Genomic DNA, 19,669 nt, shown 5'->3' with positions numbered 1-19,669 from the left:
TCACTAGTTTGCGTGTAAGAGTTAATTGGCATACAATTTCAAAGAACTGCTCATGTTTAAAAGAAGGAATCAATTCCTATGTTTTAGTAAACCAGTTATACAAGTGGATAAAAGGTTTGCTTGCGAGAGGCTCCTGTTTTTAACGGTACATCCTCCGCAGCTTTACACCGCATCAGTTCGTTGACTTAGATAATGTGCAAACCTTTGGTATCATCACAAAAAATGAATAAAAACATAAACTTTTCTGGGGAATGAGGTATTCTGGGGATGACTTTCTGGTTAATGGGGCATTCTGGATAATGGCTTTCTAGGGAATGGTACAGTCTGGGAAATTTTTTCTGGGGAATGGTACGTTCTGGGATACGTAATTCTGGGGGATGGCTTTCTGGGAAATGGCTTTCGGGGGAACGGTATACAACCATTCCGGAGTTCTCATGCAAGTTCAGAAATGCCATTACTTAGTAATGACACTTTTATTGCACGTGTAAGACCCGAGGGATTGCCTTTCCTATGATCATTCTCAGGGATAGAACGTTCCAACATGAAATTATGGTCTTGTCAAACTGCAAATGACGTGAAAACCCAAGACGTACAAGATAAGGTATAGGCATACGCAAAGCGAGAGTTTTGGCTTTACGATTGACAAGATCGACATTGCGTAAATACTGATTCACTTCCCAAAAAAGAGGTTAATAAAAACGAAATTAATTAAAACAATGTTTTGAATATAGAAACTAGTGCTTTCAGCCTCTCAAAGCGTTTGCCACCAAAAATATTACTGTGCAGACATGCATACACTTTATGCAGATTATTTTGAATCTGTTTTGCGTTTGTCAAATCTGCCACACTTCTTATTCTTATCCGGACACGCTCTTTTTCCCTTTGGGGCAGACCCTCGGTAAGAACCCCTAATTGCTTTGTTTGTATTTGATCCAATCTGGGCGCGAGCTTGATCGACTGCGATAGTAACGCTGATATCCTCTATTTGCCGCCAAATTGATCATCTATTCTGGCACGCACTCTCTCGTTAAGTTGTTTCAACAACATCGCACGTCGAACGAGACGCTCTCTTGATTTAGGAATTCTCTCCAACTCTTCAAGCAACGGTTCTTTTTTCTCCATCAACTTTTCCTTTACTTTAATATCGACTCGGTCTCATGCGCTAAAACTAAAATTTTCAGCTAACAGTTTTACATCTATAATGAAATCTTCCACTGCATCCTTGCCCAGACAACGCTCATAAAACCGAGTCTTCTGTACCATTTTGTCATCTTTTTTGTCGAACCTTTAAGTAAAAACACTAACTGTAATAAACAGCGACTTTCGTTCGACTTGCCTCAGGAATATTTTTGTTATTGAACACGGATCGTAAGCACTCAAGATAATTACCCAAAGGACGTTTTTGGTACATATGGTTCTACTGAACCGATGAAGGTAGACTTTCACGCGTAATCCTTTGACTCTTCGTCACCATTTTAATGTTTGCAAGTATAAGAAAGAGGCACCTTCCAGTTTAAGAGCAGAAAGACACCGATTTACTTTATTTTAACACTCGGTTTTGGGCGCCGTTAAACGCTATTCATCGTGAACACAACACGTTCATGTAGATAGGGTTTAAGCGCCCACCTAACCAGTCCAAAGGCATTTTTCTTCCATTAAGATCGTATAGATCACGCAGTGGATTGATTCATACAGCCGGTCCCTCCCGACTTGGAGAAGTTCAACAAGGATTCCGTTATCGCTAACTACATTAGCGTTATCAACTTTCGAAAAGCCTATCACCCACCCACTTCACAGCCAATTATTAATGTACAAAACAATTGCAGAGCTAATCCTACGATCCTACTGACTGTCCATTAAGATTCCTCCGTGGATGGCGCTCAAACATAGTGCCATAAGGGGCATAGGACACCAGCGCCTTACCCTCTGAACCAGCCCACCTCCACACCTTCTAGAGCCTACTACACTTTAATCGCATAATTTTTGAACCAATGGTTGATATAACCATCATTGCACTCAGACCAAACAATGCGTATTTCTCGTGTATGTTCAGCGACTTTAGTTTCAAGCTAGTCATATCAACACAGAATCAACAAACGAAGCGGGAATATGTGTTTGACAGTAGCCTATCGTTTTGGCATGGTTAAAATTGAAAAATTGTCATTACCGGTTATTGATTTGTCTCAAATCTTACTTGATTGACGCATTTACATTTACCTGCATGTAACTCATGGATCGAACCTGACTCAAGACAATCATGAATTGTAAATTGTACAAGTATGGTACATTCTTATAGAACGCTAAAAGCGACTGCTCAGGAAATTCACAATATTGCATTTGATAGAAAGTGACCGGTGCGGATTGTATTCAGAATGATAGTTTTGGTTGTATCCAATTAATAATGATGATGATCTGCTAAGAATTAACTTACCGTGCAATTAATACCTCTGCTGGAAACCGCCCTGCTGAGAATTGTTGAACATCATTTGCTGCTGCTGTTGTTGCTGTTGTTGTTGTTGCTGCTGCTGCTGAGCTGCCACAGCAGCTTGCTGTGCCTGCTGTTGGTAATCTTGCTGATTCATCCCACTGCCTGATTGACCGTTTGGACCCGACATTCGAACTCGCTTTGCTGCACTGTGGTCCATCGCAGCATTTTGTGCCTGCTGCTGCTGCTGCATCTGTTGCTGTTGTTGTTGCTGCTGCTGCTGTTGGTTCTGTTACCGCAAGTGATAAGAAAAAAGTTTAGTTCAAGTTTTTACCCGCAGTTAGATTTTCGTAATTACATTCGCTTGCTGTTGCTGCTGCTGATTTTGTTGCTGAGCTTGATGCTGTATGTGAAAATACTAAATTAGTAACGTGCTGATTCATCTTCCTGATTAATATTCTTACATTGTTTTGCTGCTGTTGGTTCTGTTGCGTTTGCTGTTGCTATTGAAAAATGTGTATTCAGTTAAATAATAGGTGCATGTCCACTACCAAAACCACTCACGTTTGCCTGTTGCTGTTGCTGCTGACGCTTGTTTTCACCTTTGTCGTCTTGGTCTTCGTCGGTTAAGAATTCGCGTTTTGGATAAGGAATCGGGCACCCCGCAAACACATCTGCTGTTGGTAGCGGATCTTCTGAAAAATAAGGATCCTGCATCGCTTGTTCGGAAGTTATTCGCTTGTTGGGATCCATCAGAAGCAGCTTCTGAAGCAAATGGAATGCTTTGCTATCCGGTTTGATCTTATGACGTTCCATGTACTTGATCAAAGAGCAATTAGCGTAACTAGCAAGAAAAAATTGAATCAGATGTTTGATGAATTTAGAGACCTAGATTTTTACTTGGACCGCTTGAAGTCCTTTGTGAGTGTATGGTGTTCTGGCATTTTTCTTATATCCTCCCAGTCTTTGTCCTGTGGGAATCCCATTACGTTGAAGATTCGATCCAGTTGGTCATGATGATAAGGGTTACTGGTTTTGATATCCTCCTGACGACAATGAAATATCGGTTCCGATGTCAGTAGTTCGGCGAAAATACATCCAATAGCCCATATGTCTACAACGTTGAGAAAATAGTAGTAATATTTGGTTGATATGCAGTTGGATAAGGGACCATTCATAAATTACGTAACGCTTTTAGGGGGGGAGGGGGTACGACAAGTTGTGACATAGGGGGGAGGGGGTGTTAACTAGATCGTTACGTAACGTTTTCATCGAAGAAAAAAATTTTTTTCTTGGAATTAGTTACGTAATAGGGGAGGGGGGGATGGAAAAATTTGTGACAATTTGTTACATAGGGGGAGGGGGGAGTCAATTTTGGGCAATTTTTGCGTTACGTAATTTATGAATGGTCCCTAAGACCCACCAATAGCCTTGGTATAATGACGAGCTCCCAGCAATAACTCTGGTGCGCGGTACCAAAAAGTCACAACGACCGGATCCAGATCTGCCAATGGTTTAAGAGGTGCATTGAACAGTCTGGCGAAACCCATATCTGCAATCTTAACACGGCCTCGTTCATTTCCTTCACCCATTACAAGAATGTTAGCTGGTTTCTGAGAGAACCAATATTCAAGTTACTACCAATCGTTCATTTAAAGTAATATAACTCACCAAATCTCTATGTAAGACCCAGTTACTGTGAAGGTAGTGAATTCCATCTAAAATTTGATAGAGTAAGCTTTTCACCATACCCTTTGGGACCATAACCGGCTTCTTAGTGGCTTTAGCCGCACGGTGAAATTTAATGATGTGCCACAGGTCATGTTCAGCATAGTCGAACAGCAGCCAAACTTTTCGATCGGTGTGCGACAAAAATACACGGATGAGATTTATCACATTCGGATGTTTTAACTCTCGAAGTAACTTTAAACAATAATAATCAAACATTAATATAAGTTGGGTAACTTTTCAAAATAAGATTCTTACCGCAATCTCCCTGCAAGCAGACATAGACAGACCCGTACCCTCTATTTGCTTTAGTGCATAATCTTTTGTATCATTGCTTTCTTTCCGGTGGGCTTTATAGACGTGCCCGTATGTACCGCGACCAACCTTGCAGCCCTCGTACTCGAAAAGATCTTCGACTTTCGCTCGTTCCTGTTGAGTCTTCATTTTGAATTCGTAATCCATCATAACAGCGCTGCTCATAGCACAGAATTAGAAATCAATGAAATTGATTGATTATTAAGTATTTTTAATACTAGTCTTTCACTTTACTACATAGACTATTATATCGTTCTAACAACAGCTTGTAACACGTAGTTTTATTCACGCGAATAATGTATTATAGCTTTAGGTATTATTTTCCGGCCAAAACTAATCATGAAATCGCAAAAACGTAAACAAAATTTGAAGAATACTTATTCAAAAGGTCCTTAGTGGCGTTAGTGACAGCGATAAACAAACTTTCCTAGTAAAGTTCAGCCGGTAATGAGCTGGAATTCCAGCTAGTATTCCGGCTCCAGTGACAACCGATTCTAATTAGAATCGGTTGTCTCACTGGAGCCGGAATATTAACAAACCAGCCGGAATTCCGGCTCATTTCCGGCTGAACTTTACTGGGTAAGCGTAACATTTGAATAAGACTAACTAGGGTAACCAACCTAATTTAGACATATTTTGGACCCTGTGAATATATTTGCCTCCTGCACTGCCAGGTTGCTCTGCATTCCTACTGATACGTCCAAAAAATTGTTTCAAAATCGTTCCACACGGGTCCAAGGATGGACGTTTGTTGAACGGTTATTTGGACGTTGTCCAAATTGGTCCAACGAACGTCCTTCATTGGACGATTTTGAAACCAACCGTTCTTATAGGGTTTCTTTAGTTTGATGCAACAAGTACATTCCTTGGGTTGTCTATTAGGTTTCAACATCATTAGTTCGTCTGCAATTATTTAAAATTCTCGAAAAACATATGATTACGGCGTAAAAGTCAACTGTCAAAATTCTCATTGAAAAAGAATTCTGGACAAACCGGTACAGGTCGAACACAGTCAATGATAGAGAAAACTTTTCTATTTCGCACCAACATCTGTGATTGCCGAGTAGCGGTTTTTTCAGAATTTCCGCTCAAAGTAAATTTTGAGTTGGCTTTTACGCTGTAATCACATGTTTGTTGAGAATTAAAGAGAATTAACAGTTTGCAATTTGGTGCTGGTTTGTACTTAACTAATTAGCACAGAGAACAGACATTCATGATCGAACAAAAATTTAAAAAAAAAAGTGTGTAAACATTTGAATTAATATACGAAAAACACTAGCGCCGCCACATCAACTTATCCCAATTATCCGTCAAATCCATTCCGGAACCGGTTCGAAATCCTGAATGGATTCAGTATGGAATCTTGCTCAAAGAAAAGAACCGATTCCGACTCTATCGGTTGATGCATTTGAGCTGGAATTCATTATGTAATATTAATTCCCATCAAGGAAAATTGCATTAAACCACTTTGTGCGTTAAGGGCACAAAACCTAACTTAAATATGGAATTCATACTGCCCCTCTAAGAACGGTTGGTTTCAAAATCGTCCAATGAAGGACGTTCGTTGGACCAATTTGGACAACGTCCGAATAACAGTTCAACAAACGTCCATCGTTGGACCCGTGTTGAACGATTTTGGAACATTTTTTTGGACGTCTCAGTGTGTTAGAACCCGGTTAAACCATTCGGAATCCTGAATGGAGTCAGTATGGATTCCAGCCCAAATGCAACAACCGATTCCGAACCGATTGAGTCGGAATCGGTTGTTGCATTTGAGTTGGAACCCTCTAACCCTCTAAGAACGGTTGGTTTCAAAATCGTCCAATGAAGGACGTTCGTGGGACCAATTTAGACAACGTCCAAATAACTGTTCAACGAACGTCCATCGATGGACCCGTGTTGAACGATTTTGAAACAATTTTTTGGACGTCTCAGTGGGAAGGTTGGTTTCAAAATCGTCCAATGAAGGACGTTCGTTGGACCAATTTGGACAACGTTCAACAAACGTCCATCGTTGGACCCGTGTTGAACGATTTTGAAACAATTTTTTGGACGTCTCAGTGGGAATCCATTCTGACTCCATTCAGAAATCCTAACCGGTTCCGGAATGGGTTTAACTGGGAACGAGCTAGTATTCCGGCTCCTTTTCCGGCTGAACTTAACTGGGTTACATTCAGAGCAAAAACAACTGCATTACCGACGTTAAATCGCCAAAAATTGCCGTTTATTATTTTTTAGGTAAACAAAACATTTCTCAATGCCGTTTTAATAAAAATAATATCTCAAATCCTTTACAGAATTTGTGCAATAATCATGATCCATTCTCCTTAGGACGGTGGTAAGGGCATTAGAATTTGTTTGCCGAAATATTGAAGGTAATTATAATTCACTTCAGTCTATTCGCAAGGTATGTCCTCCGGCAAAAATATCTGGCAGGCTGCGGCCACCGGCGATCCTGTCGCTCTGCAACAGTGCCTTCAGCGTAAGTCTAACAAAAACAAGACGATTAAAGTAGGCACCTTCCGGGATAATCACAATTGGACTTTGCTGCATCATGCAGTGGCCAGCAGAAGCGAAGAGTGTGTAGAGCTGTTGATATCGCGAACAGATATTGACGTGACGGCACGTTGCTATGAGGGCCGAACTGCGTTGTTTCTAGCTTGTCTGAAAGATGTACCGACCGAAATTGTGGAGCTGCTTCTTGCCAAGAATTCAGCGCTCGTCAACGTAGCTAACAACGAGAACGTGACGCCCCTGCATGTGGCTGTGGAACGTTGTAATGTACCTCTAGTGGAACTGTTAGTGGCCAACGGAGCGAATGTAAATGCTACGGATTTCGCCGGCGAAACACCATTGCATTCGGCTGTAGAATTTGGTAGTGTAGAAATTTTGATTTATCTACTTTACATAGCTCGAGCGGATGCCTCTGTTCGCTCAGAGAACGATGTCGACACATTGAGTTTGTTGGCTGCTCGAGGGAACTACGACATGAAAACCAAAGTGGCTTGTTTCAAGATACTTTTCAATCACGTTAACATCAAACAGCAGTACCAACAGAAATATTTACTAGAAGATATTTATGCAATAGCGCTTCTTAGCTATCGGTCTACATCGCTAATTCCATATTTCGTTGAAACTGCATTATTGTGGGAGAAGAACCCCAGTAAGTGCCGGCTAGCTAGAGAGTTACTTGAAGGACCAAATGATCAGTATTTGACAAGCAGATTTAGTGATCGGGTTAATCGCAATCTGTACCACTTTCTTGCCCTACTGCTTGCAGATGACGAGGGCATTCGACGACTGCAGGATGATTTCATGAATTACGAAGTCATATACAGCCACTCATTAATACAGAACGAGCTGGTAGCTTTGAGCGTAGCTGCGATTCGTGAGAATGACAACGAGAAAAAACTACGCATGCTGCTGGAATATCTCGACTTTGTAAAACATCTTGCGTACTTCTTCTCGGATCACTTAGCCGAGACCATGGATATGATAAAAAATGCCCTAATAATTGATGAAACGGATCAGAATGAAATTATGAGCACGACTGAACTTATGCGATACAAAACGATCGCGAATAAAATAATCGACATCACGTCGATTGAAGCGGATTCCGTTCTACTAAGGATGACGTCATCCTCGACTGATTTAGATTCGCAGTGGAAGTTCTTCGAGCCAATCATCAGTTTCTGTACTGATGTGTTTATGAACGAACGGTGGCTCACGCCTGCTAATCTGGAGAAAACCATGTACTCGAAGCTTCTCCTCAAATACGGAACACTGGCGATAGTGCAAAATTGCGAAGGATTCAAGTTTGAACAATTTTCTCTCCTTAGACAGTCCAGGGACACGGTGCGAAAAGCGGTATGGCACTCAATTGATGAAGATGAACGAAAAAGAGATCTTATTTTCGTGCGACGACTGGAGGATTTGGAAATTCCAAGGAATTTAATCCGTTATTTGAGATACACGTAGATTAGAGTACTTCCTATACTGGCTAGCATGGCAAATCAGCCCCATGTGGATAGGAAATCCTATAGAACATAGGATAATTATTATAAGCAGTGTAGGGCATACTATTATATAGTTTTAAAGTAAGAAATAATGCACATGTATTAAATGATTATTTAGAAGTCTATTTCTTTTTTTATTGTTTTCAATATTTTCGTTACAGTTGAGAGTGGCCCTATTCTCACAGTCACGTCACTTGGTGACTAGAAGGAAATTTTCCTCTAGTCACTAGGTGACGTGACTGTGAGAATAGGGCCCGTGGAAATTCCAACCAGCGACAATCGTTTTTTGTCGTGTTCATTGCCAATCCATCATGCATGCACACGCTTGAAGTATTGCGCCTTAAAGTTGTACGCACACGAGGCAACAGGACACACGCCACAAAAAATATTCACCATGAATTTTGTTCTACCTATTCCAACGAGCAACAGCGTTGGAATAGGTAGAACAAAATCCATAGTGAATATTTTTGTGGCGTGTTTCCTGTCGCCTCGTGTGCGAACAGCTTAAAGACGCTGAATCCCAGTTAAGCTCAGCCGGAAATGAACCGGAATTCTAGCTGGTTCCAGTTCGTATTCCGGCTCCAGTGACACAACCGATTCTAGTTAGAATCGGTTGTGTCACTGGAGCCGGTATACGAACTGGAACCAGCCAGAATTCCAATTCATTTCTGGCTGAACTATACTGGGATCCCTCTGCAGAGGATAAAGAATCCAAAGAAATTCGCTACGACTGGAACGAGGGCCATTGACAGGTCTCGTGCTCGATTGGAATGACACTGACAGATAAACGGTAAACAAACGATTGACGTGTCGAGTCTTTATCCGCACGGAAACGAAAAACTACCTAAAATTGAGTTCCTTTGACTCAATCTCGTGGTATCGTGGGGGAACTTAAAATTAGGTAAACCGTGTTGAAGGTAGTTTCCATTTAACCACGACAAAAATTACAACTCATTGATAGGTTTTTTATACACAAATTTAATGGCGTTTTCGTTTTTTCTTGGTGCTACACCGGTGTAGTGCAAAGAAAGAGAAAGACTGATTACACCCAAGTTTGAATGAGTGTAGCACCGACTACACCGGTGTAGTACACTGTCAAAAACGAATATGCCATAAGTTGAATTTACCTAATGTTGAGTATACCCCAAACAACTAGGCAATCCATGAGACATTTCTGATCAGCTGATTATTTCTTGTTTACTTATTCTGACGTTACTCCGAGGGGTGCGACATCTGACAATATCGTTAATTCGATCCAACATCAAACGAATCGGACTAACAAAGTTGTTTGTCGGACGAGTTTTTCTTTTCGCAGGAATAGACTTGTTGACAGAACCCACCGCTGAATTGTCAAACAAACGTCTAATGGATTGCCTAACTCAAAAGTACGTTCCTCCACGGAAGACCTCGACTGAGTCGAATCTCTCGTTTTGTTTTTGACAACACTAATAAGTGCGAAAGCGACGCACAACTCAAAAGTAAGTTAAAAGAACTTATTCTACAGGTTGTTTTATTTAACCGTGCGGAGGGCCAGTGAGCAAATTTTCCCGGTCAGCGTGGCAAGCAGAAAGTTAGCAAAAATTGAGCAAAGCGAAATTGATGCTGGCAGCGTTTCTGCGAGCATTTTGCGCGAGAATTCTGGCAACGAATTCGCTCAAATGCAACAACCGTTTCTGATAAAAGCGGTTAAACCAACCGATGCTGCTCACTCCCCTCTAAGAACGGTTGGTTTCAAAATCGTCCAATGAAGGACGTTCGTTGGACCAATTTGGACATCGTCCAAATAACCGTTCAACGAACGTCCATCGTTGGACCCGTGTTGAACGATTTTGAAACAATTTTTTGGACGTCTCAGTGGGCTCCCTCTAAGAACGGTTGGTTTCAAAATCGTCCAATGAAGGACGTTCATTGGACCAATTTGGACAACGTCCAAATAACCGTTCAATAAACGTCCATCGTTGGACCCGTGTTGAACGATTTTGAAACATATTTTTGGACGTCTCAGTGGGCTTTTATCCAGAATCAAGCCAGAAATGTATACAGCCAAGATCTCTGCACGCTTCCTGCCACATCTTTGTCAGATGTTTTGCTCGATTCGTGCTAAATTCTACCAGGTAGGAATTGCCAGGATTTTTGCACAGTTTATGTCCGGGTTATGCCAGGGTTTTGCTCGATTCCTGTCAAAATTTGCCAGAAAACGCGAGCGAAACCCAAGATGGGAGAAAGGTGGGAACATTTGACACTTTTGAGTGTATTAGTTTAATACTTGCAAAATTAAGCATGGCGGCCGGGGCCCTTGAAGTGAACGAACGAGCATCCTGATTGTTTGCGCACGATGAAAATTGAGAAAAAGCCGACCTTCACCTCGGATCTGCCTATTAGAACACTTAGGGGCACTTTTTACTTCGAACAAACCGATTAAATTAACTATGACCGAACCGAAAGAAAACTTATGGCAACAGAAAGGCCCACTACGTCATTTGTTTGTGCTTTTCTTCTTCATATCCTCTTGTTTTTTCGGCTTAATCAAAGAAAAATGACAACCGCACTCACACACAGAAAAAAATGTGCACACCTGTAACCGTCTTCACGGTAAAAAACTTTACCCATTTTATGTATTCAAATTGCCCATTTTCGGAAGTTATTCGAGCTGTCAAAAAATGGGTATTTTTTTGTTTCTAACATTGAGTACTTTTTATCCATTTCACAACTACTCGATGAGGTAATGTCAATGGGTATATTGATCTTGATAATGGGTGAAAAATTCTTAAGCATTATTTCAAGCGAGTTAACCTGCAAACTAAGGATCGTAGTGGAACCTGCAAATTATCGCCTTGCATCGGAGTCCGTGGCGGAAACGGAACATTTCAGTAATGCTCCGAAAACAACTACTGAGGATGTTGAAAATATTCGCCAGTTCGGCATTTTTGGAGCAGCCAAAAGAACCAGCCATCAAAAATATATCCAGTTGGCGGTTTTATTATGTTAAGTAGTTTTAGAATAGGATTTCTATCTAGATTTCCATACTTTTATGAGGAAACAATAATGTGAAAGGAATGTTATTTTATTTTTTTTAAATTCAGAAATAATTCAATTGACAGTATTTTTCATTCTGGCGCGAATTTCATGAATGGGTATTTTTTACGCATTTTGTTGTAACAGTTCTGCGAAAAATAATGGGTGAAACATACCCAGGTTGACGTACAAGGTCTGTACTCATTTATGGGTACAAATGCTTTACCCATTTAATGGGTTATTCCACTTTTATTGAAAATGAGTAGTTTTCTACGCTTTGATGGGTACTTGATTTTATCAGTGTTGAGCGAAACCGAGTTCGCCCTACACTGATAAAATCAAGTACCCATTAATGCGTAGAAAACTACTCATTTTCAATAAAAGTGGAATAACCCATTAAATGGGTAAAGCGTTTGTCCATAAATGAGCACAGACCTTGTCCGTCAACCTGCGTATGTTTCACCCATTATTTTTCGCAGAACCCCAGTTAAGCTCAGCCGGAAATGAACCGGAATTCTGGCTGGTTCCAGTGACAAAACCGATTCTAGTTAGAATCGGTTGTTGCACTGGAGCCGGAATACGAACTGGAACCAGCCAGAATTCCAGTTCATTTCCGGCTGAACTTTACTGGGACTGTTACAACAAAATGCGTAAAAAATACCCATTCATGAAATTCGCGCCAGAATGAAAAATACTGTCAATTGAATTATTTCTGAATTAAAAAAAATAAAATAACATTCATTTCACATTATCCCAGTAAAGTTCAGCCGGAAATGAACTGGAATTCTGGCTGGTTCCAGTTCGTACACGGGCTCCAGTGACACAACCGATTCTAGTTAGAATCGGTTGTTGCACTGGAGCCGGAATACGAACTGGAACCAGCCAGAATTCCAGTTCATTTCCGGCTGAACTTTACTGGGATTGTTTCCTCATGAAAGTATGGAAATCTAGATAGAAATCCTATTCTAAAACTACTTAACATAATAAAACCGCCAACTGGATATATTTTTGATGGCTGGTTCTTTTGGCTGCTCCAAAAATGCCGAACTGGCGAATATTTTCAACATCCTCAGTAGTTGTTTTCGGAGCATTACTGAAATGTTCCGTTTCCGCCACGGACTCCGATGCAGGGCGATAATTTGCAGATTCCACTACGATCCTTAGTTTGCAGGTTAACTCGCTTGAAATAATGCTTAAGAATTTTTCACCCATTATCAAGATCAATATACCCATTGACATTACCTCATCGAGTAGTTGTGAAATGGATAAAAAGTACTCAATGTTAGAAACAAAAAAATACCCATTTTTTGACAGTTCGAATAACTTCCGAAAATGGGCAATTTGAATACATAAAATGGGTAAAGTTTTTTTACCGTGTGCAAGAAAATTTGCTCACTGGCCCGGTCAAACCATTCGGAATTTGATTCGGAATCCTGAATGGAGTCAGTATGGATTCCAAATCAAATGCAACAACCGATTCTGAGTCGGAATCGGTTGTTGCATTTGATTTGGAATCCATAATGACTCCATTCAGAAATCCGAACCGGTTCCGAAATGAGTTTATCTGGGGGGCTCGGTGTCTCCGCCTAACTATGAATATAGTAACTATACTCTGACGGATATACTCAGCGATGCCACATGTTTTTTTGAAATGTCTGTAGAAGAATAACTAAAATCGACACAGATCTTTCATTAGGGCCTAAGTCGCAATGTACTCAAATGGAGAAAAATCAGTTTCAATATTCGGCGAAGGTTTTCTAAATGTAGTTTTTATTGTAGGTATAAATTACTTTATGACCGTGTTTTTCCGGAAGCATTTTTCGTTAAACCTTATGACAATATAACAAAGAATTTAATTCCTATGTGCTTTTAGTGGGTAGAAACTAAAAAAATGCTTACGCCCAATTTGCATCCCAGTCGTGATTTCGCCCTTCAGCAACCACCATTTGCGGAAGGGCTAAACCGTGTACATAATTTTCAGAAGGGCGCGGTAAATGGGCTAAACTGACTCTGTCTTGCTGGGTAGGGCTGGGTAAATGGGCGAGCTTGACAGTATACCTTTTAATAGGGCTCAGCAAATGGGCGCATAGAAATCCAATGTAAAAGAAAGGGCGCGTGAATCTTTTCTTCAAATTTCATGAAAATATCGAAATATTCGAATGTTTATGTGCAACAACTATCGAGTAGACATGATCATTAGAGTGGGACATGGTTATATGAAAAAAATAAAATTTCGCTCCGAGTAACTTTTTGGGTCCCATTTAGCTCCCAGAACAACTCTGCAAATTTTTAGTTCGATCGGTGAAACTATATTTTTGCGCCCACGGTTTAAAGTTTACATGGGATTTCGTATGGGGAAAACGTCTTTTGCAAATTAATTCTTCCAAGAGTCACCCGTTACCTCCTAAAAAACAATAGATGTCTGATTTTTATAGGAAATTTGTCAAGGAAACAAACTCTAGAAGACCACAAAACGATCTGATGTTTGTGGAAAAAGTTATTAAGCAAAAACCGATTGATGCCCTGAAGATTAATGAAAATTTTCCTTTTCATAGCATCACTGCTGCTGACGGTCGAATTGTATACAAAATCTTTAAATTTCTCTTATTATTTACAAAAGAAGACTCAATTTATCCCTCAAAACTTTTGCGAAGTGGCCAAAGAGTATAGAAAAATGATTTAAACACATTAAGAGAAGATCAAAACAAAATTGCATATAATTGAACAACCAACAACAGTGGTGCTAGAAAAAATGAATATTTTATCAATCGTTAGAGCATCAATTGGTTTTAGCTTAATAACTTTTTTCTCAAGCGTCAGATCGTTTCGTAGTTTTCGAGACTTTGTTTCTGTGTTAAATTTCCTACAAAAGCCATATAACGGTTTATTTTTAGGAAGCAATGGGCGACCCCTGGAGGAATTATTTTGTGAAAGTTAATTTTCCCATATAAAATCCCATGTAAACTTTAAACAGTGGGCGCAAAAATATAGTTTCAGGGATCAAGCTATGAATTTGCACAGATGTTCTAGGACCCAAATGGTACCCAAAAAGTTGCTCGGAGCTGGAATCTATTTTTTGTCCCACCCTAATGATCACAGTAGATATTGCTTATCATTTATATAACAGAATCGCCGTTTATTCTTTTATTTGTGAATAATAACCGTACGCCCGCTTCTGTCTAAAAATGTAAGTTTGGCCTTTATATTCCATATGAGAAGAAGTCGAAATCTCGAAGAAAATACATGTTTCGCCGTTTTGTTTTCTTTAATTATACATCGAACTAAAAACCATTATTTAACTAATTTTCACCTCAATCTTGTAGTATTTTTGTTGCATAATGTCGTAATAGCGAAAACGCAGTTTGTTTACATTTGCGATTTAAGCCCTAATGAAAAATCTATGTCGAAATGTCTGTAAAAGTCTGTAGATGGTTGTGTAAATCGTAGTTACACTAAAATTTTACTTTAAAAATAGATTGAAAGTAGAATTCTATTGTGAATGAATCACTCGTATTCGAAAACAGTTATTCTAGCGCAATTTTACTAAACATTAGGTTTGTTCCAGTACACGGAAGTCACTCCGGAGTAAACAGGAGCAAAAAATCTTTGCTCCTTTTTACTCCGGTTTGCTACCAGAAGAAGAAAAAAGAGAAGAAGAGAGTACAGGAACGATTTTCTCCGGAGTACTTCCAGTTTCTCCTGGTACTGGAACAGACCTATTATTACCCTTTTAAAAGTCTGTAGATCTCTGGCTACGTCTGTAGAAGACATCAAAAGTCTGTAAAATACAGACATGTCTGTAAATCTGGCATCGCTGGATATACTGGCGTTAGCTGTCAACAAAGATTATTATGACTGAAAACCTCTTAGCTGAAAACGATAGTATTAAAAATTAAATTTAATATTGGTTTGTAATTTTCACGCATTATTTGCTCACTAATACGCGGTAATATATTTCTAGATACTTGAAAAACGACATACAATTTCTGTTAGGTCCAACATATCCCAGCAATGACGGTGGTAGAATTTTTCGGCTGCTCGTTCCTGGCTTTTGGACCTCCATTGGCAATGTTTTCGCTGACAATTGCCCACGACCCAATCAGGATAATCATACTGATAGCAGCTTCCTTCTGTTGGCTTGTCTCGCTGCTGCTATCATCCACCGTATGGTTCGCTGTCTACCCGTTGCGGGACAAGCTAGTGTTCGGTCTAATATGTTCCGTATTCATACAGGTTGGTATACTTTGAAGCAGACATATAGAGATTCTAACTAAATGAATAAATTGCAGGAAGCCTTTCGATATCTCATGTATAGACTGCTGCGCAAGACGGAACGTGGTTTGCAGGAGGTAACTGAAATCGCTCGAATATCAGACTACAAGCACATCTTGTCATACGTCGCTGGACTAGGTTTCGGCATTATCAGTGGAGCATTTTCGCTGGTCAACATTCTGGCTGATTCAGTAGGTCCAGCTACGGTTGGGTTGACGTCAGGGTCGAACATTTTCATTGTGATTAGTGCAGCACAATCTCTCTGCATGATCTTGTTGCACACCTTTTGGGGTGTGATTTTCTTCAATGCTTGCGATTTGAAAAACTACTATCATATCGCTTACGTCGTGGTCAGCCATCTGTTTGTGTCCGGTATCACGCTACTCAACAGCCAGGAACTGTATGCCGTTTCGCTGATCGCTTCCTACATTGTGATGATGATCACTTGTGTAATTGCTTTCCGAGTGGTGGGTGGGAATGTTGCTTCATTTAGGAAGTTTGTCACTTGCAAGTAAGCAACGGTCGTCTTATTTATTTGAACTCTTAATGTATTACCTATAATGATATACCCAAATAAACAAGTTATTTTGAAGCTTAATTGCGTCTATTAGAAAGCTATTTTCATAGCAGCGAGAATTTGCGTACAGATAGGTCATTTTGTATCCATTAATGTAGGACGAAATACAACATTACGAATAGAACTTTTGAACAAAGGTTTATTCGAATATCGCATTTTATAATACTTTCTATAATAGAGAATAGCATGAAACTCTACCCCAAAAACCGTAATGTTTGAGCAGTCGAAAATAGTATAACTTCAATTAGGTATATTCGATGGGATTCATCGATGTAAGTCGATCGAAAAGAAAAACAGCGTGAAAATTGGATAAAATGCGCCTGATTTTGAGTACTAAGGTTGTAGCTGACATTCTTAAACAGTTAAAAATGGTTTTAAGAAGCATAAGGCTTTTCTCTTTGGTTGATCATTGATGACGAGAACATTTCGTTCTTTGCTGATCTGAAGAGCAAAATAGGAATATTTCGGAAATTTCTCTTGCCGCAATAGATGAATAATTAATTAGAATTAATTATCCCGCGAGAATCAAACTGACACATTTTTTCAGTGAATTAAAGTGAGTGCGAGAAACCGAGTGGATTGCTCTTTCTGTATTTTATAAAGGATTATTTTTACTCAGACGCTAATTGGAATCGAATTTTATTACTGAGGACCATTTCGGAATGTCTGAAATATAGTTAAAACGAATAATTGATCGTAAATATGATATAATTACGATTAAGTAAAAGATTCTTGCTGTGTTAGTGTCTGTAGCATGTATCAAAAGGGACCGCCGTTTTCTTTCCTTTCCGGTGCTCCGAAAATGCAATTTCCTAGAGACAAGAAATACAGTATTAAAACGTAAGCTTCTAAATTGAATAAACTGGTTTTTCTATTAACAAAACGTCAGATAGGGGTGAAAGACCAATTTCTGTGCATCCTAAGATGCAAGTTTGTTGTTATCATCCAAATGTTTGTCAAATGAACTATGCGTCATCAGAAAGAGGAAAAAATGTAGAGGTACTTAAAAATTAAACTTACCATACGATCGATTCGCAAAGATTTCGCTATAGATGAGGCAATAGGTATCCTAGAAAAAAACGTGGTTAATATGACGAGAATAATTTTATGGTTATTGGATTACGGTCTATTCTCAGCTAGGGGTGAAAGACCAATTTCAAGATAGTATAAATTAGTTATCATTCTGCATAAGTCAAATGAACTATGCATCATCATTGATAGATTGTTTTACAAATCGGCAGCACACGCCAATAATTACCTTTTTGGTTTTCAATTGAGATTCCATCCATCCGACATTCTCGTCAGAAATCTACAAAAAAAAAAGCAAATTTGTCGATTAGTACTTTAAAAAGCTGGATGAAATCAGTCGAATTTCCGTGACATTATCAGAATCCTTTTGGTTTAATGTTTGAAATGGGTGTAATCGATCAGCGATTATCAGATTCATTTTTTCATCATAGTCTACCTAAATCTAATAAACTGGGTGGTTACATGAGATGCTTACCAAGGTCTTCTCGCATTTAAATGTAACTCAGCGGTGCAGTAACATCTGTAAGGAAACACTTGGATTAGAATTTTGAATATTTCTTTTTTTGCAACTGATATTGCTTTTTATAGAATAGTTCAGCTGGCCGTTCTTATAGACTTAATCACAATTATCAGTTTAGAAAAAAGAACAATCATCATTTTAGAGCCGAGTATATGTAGGCGTCCATATTGATCAGAAAACCAAAATGTTATCCCTATAATTGAACAGTTAAGACTTGAACCAACCTTGATATCACCCCAATGGTTTCCGGAACTTTCCTTGTACAAAAATCCTAGGTACATCAATGTTCTCCTTGGGATTAACTGTCCTTCGATAGATGTAACTGTTCGCGACCACTTCGAAACCAGCCTTTCGGAACAAGCCACCCACTTCATCTTCGGCAAAGTAGTAACTCCTAGTTCCGTCCTGTCGCATGTAGAAATTTTCGGCTATTTTGTGTCCTGGCTTGAATCTTAACTGAGCCATATCGTATAAACCGTAATCCCGAAACAGTACCATCCCGCCAGGTTTCATCAACCGAAAAATGTTCCCAACAACCGCGTCAAATTTATCCGGGTGGATCGCCGATAGGACGAAAATGAGCGTCGCTATATTCAAGCTGCTTTCGGCAAGCATTTCGAATACTTGATCCGTGGTAATGTCGCATGGGAAAGCCATCATGTACTGTTCATCATACAGGTTATGTTGCTTTACCAGCTCAATTGCACGTGGCGAGAGGTCACAAGCGTAGACAAAATAATCTCGATGACCTTCTTCGATTAGCGGAAAAACGAGATTACCTACACCACAGCCGATTTCTAGCAACGTTTTCGCGCTTCCGGTGGAAATACCACTCCCATCGGAAAGTAGCTCTTCAAACTCACGTGTTGTCCAGTGACGATCTTTGAAAAATCTAGTCTCGTTCCGCTTGTAGAAAAGGTCCCAGTATTTGCGTGCATCCAGTTCTAGTTTGCGGGCATGGAAATCCGAAACCATCCGCTTATTCTGCTCTTCCAAGTGAGCTTTTTCATCATCGGTAAGGACTTTAGCAGCGCTTGTTGCCACATCGCCGAGATTAAAGGACCCATGCTTGGGTTTCGCATGCGGATCTTCATTTGCTGACATTGTCCGTTTACCAACACGTGGGCCAATATGACCTCCGATATGTTAACATCACCTAACCATTTTGTATAATTATCGCGGAAACTCACTGAAAACCGGACTAAAACCAAAAATGGTTCCAACTTCAACGATGGTTCAAAACGAAATGGACGATTTCTCAAAGTGCTTTCACCAGAATGTCAAAAGCAGAGATGCCAGGTACTTTTTTCAAATGTCTGCAATAATAATTTTAAAAGTCTGGGAAGAACAAAAAATGTTAGGAAAGCTAGTGTAACCAAAAGCCTTTATATTCAAAAATCTGCAAATATCTGCAACAAAACTTTAAAATCTGCAAATATCTGCAACCAAACTAGAAAATCTGCAAATATCTGCGTCATCCAAAAAATCTACAGCTTAAATTAAAAGTCTGCGAATTTGCAGACTTGTCTGCAAATCTGGCATCTCTGGTCAAAAGCTTCACATTCGTTTACAGCGGTACGAAATCTGTGCTGTCATTGATGCGGAAGTTACATTCACAAGGGGCGCACTATTGAATAATTTGATATTGTGCGTCCCTTTGGAAACGCGCCCTACATACGCGACGAATTCGCGTTCTAAATCTTCCAGTAAAGTTCAGCCGGGATTGAACTGGAATTCTTGCTGGTTCCAGTTCGTATACGGGCTCCAGTGAC

General features: G+C 39.7%; 4 protein-coding genes and 1 non-coding gene across 10 annotated transcripts; 2 read left to right on the top strand and 3 right to left on the bottom strand.

The window, feature by feature from the left end:
• Positions 1-2,361: 2,361 nt before the first annotated feature.
• LOC131679122 (cyclin-dependent kinase 8) lies at positions 2,362-4,827 on the bottom strand. Of its 3 annotated transcripts, XM_058959711.1 has the most exons (9): positions 4,706-4,817; positions 4,412-4,625; positions 4,097-4,348; positions 3,849-4,038; positions 3,326-3,539; positions 2,990-3,269; positions 2,890-2,928; positions 2,784-2,828; positions 2,362-2,714 (listed from the first exon to the last, which is right to left on the bottom strand). In XM_058959711.1, exons 2-9 carry the CDS (start codon positions 4,616-4,618, stop codon positions 2,439-2,441), a joined length of 1,503 nt encoding a protein of 500 aa, XP_058815694.1. In that variant the 5' UTR covers positions 4,619-4,625; positions 4,706-4,817; the 3' UTR covers positions 2,362-2,438. The 3 variants fall into 3 exon arrangements, with proteins under 3 accessions (XP_058815694.1, XP_058815692.1, XP_058815693.1); XM_058959709.1 differs by having other exon boundaries at positions 4,412-4,827; XM_058959710.1 differs by having other exon boundaries at positions 2,890-2,922; positions 4,412-4,817.
• A 1,792-nt stretch (positions 4,828-6,619) lies between these two features.
• On the top strand, positions 6,620-8,586 carry LOC131679120 (uncharacterized). Of its 3 annotated transcripts, none has more exons than XM_058959703.1 (3): positions 6,620-6,706; positions 6,766-6,806; positions 6,864-8,586. In XM_058959703.1, the coding sequence occupies exon 3, from the start codon at positions 6,878-6,880 to the stop codon at positions 8,444-8,446; it is 1,569 nt and encodes a 522-aa protein (XP_058815686.1). In that variant the 5' UTR covers positions 6,620-6,706; positions 6,766-6,806; positions 6,864-6,877; the 3' UTR covers positions 8,447-8,586. The 3 variants fall into 3 exon arrangements, with proteins under 3 accessions (XP_058815686.1, XP_058815688.1, XP_058815687.1); XM_058959705.1 differs by having other exon boundaries at positions 6,684-6,706; positions 6,876-8,586; XM_058959704.1 differs by lacking the exon at positions 6,620-6,706 and having other exon boundaries at positions 6,714-6,806.
• Positions 8,587-15,269: 6,683 nt separating this feature from the next.
• LOC131679128 (gamma-secretase subunit Aph-1-like) lies at positions 15,270-16,369 on the top strand. 2 transcript variants are annotated; one of them, XM_058959720.1, is made up of 3 exons: positions 15,270-15,406; positions 15,461-15,732; positions 15,789-16,369. In XM_058959720.1, the coding sequence occupies exons 2-3, from the start codon at positions 15,511-15,513 to the stop codon at positions 16,284-16,286; spliced, it is 720 nt and encodes a 239-aa protein (XP_058815703.1). In that variant the 5' UTR covers positions 15,270-15,406; positions 15,461-15,510; the 3' UTR covers positions 16,287-16,369. The 2 variants fall into 2 exon arrangements, with proteins under 2 accessions (XP_058815703.1, XP_058815704.1); XM_058959721.1 differs by having other exon boundaries at positions 15,334-15,406; positions 15,493-15,732.
• Positions 16,370-17,038: 669 nt separating this feature from the next.
• LOC131679125 (tRNA N(3)-methylcytidine methyltransferase METTL6-like) lies at positions 17,039-19,126 on the bottom strand. Its single transcript, XM_058959715.1, has 5 exons — positions 18,122-19,126; positions 17,853-17,897; positions 17,607-17,657; positions 17,369-17,417; positions 17,039-17,160 (listed from the first exon to the last, which is right to left on the bottom strand). The coding sequence occupies exon 1, from the start codon at positions 18,999-19,001 to the stop codon at positions 18,129-18,131; it is 873 nt and encodes a 290-aa protein (XP_058815698.1). The 5' UTR covers positions 19,002-19,126; the 3' UTR covers positions 17,039-17,160; positions 17,369-17,417; positions 17,607-17,657; positions 17,853-17,897; positions 18,122-18,128.
• LOC131686484 (small nucleolar RNA snR60/Z15/Z230/Z193/J17) lies at positions 17,472-17,572 on the bottom strand. Its single transcript, XR_009305137.1, has one exon. It is a non-coding gene; the product is annotated as a small nucleolar RNA snR60/Z15/Z230/Z193/J17 (small nucleolar RNA).
• Positions 19,127-19,669: the final 543 nt, after the last annotated feature.

The sequence above is a fragment of the Topomyia yanbarensis genome, chromosome 2, assembly GCF_030247195.1.
Source record: "Topomyia yanbarensis strain Yona2022 chromosome 2, ASM3024719v1, whole genome shotgun sequence".
NCBI lineage: Eukaryota > Metazoa > Arthropoda > Insecta > Diptera > Culicidae > Topomyia > Topomyia yanbarensis.
The sequence above is the reverse complement of the archived record's forward strand: the minus strand, read 5'-3'. Positions and strand labels throughout refer to the sequence as shown.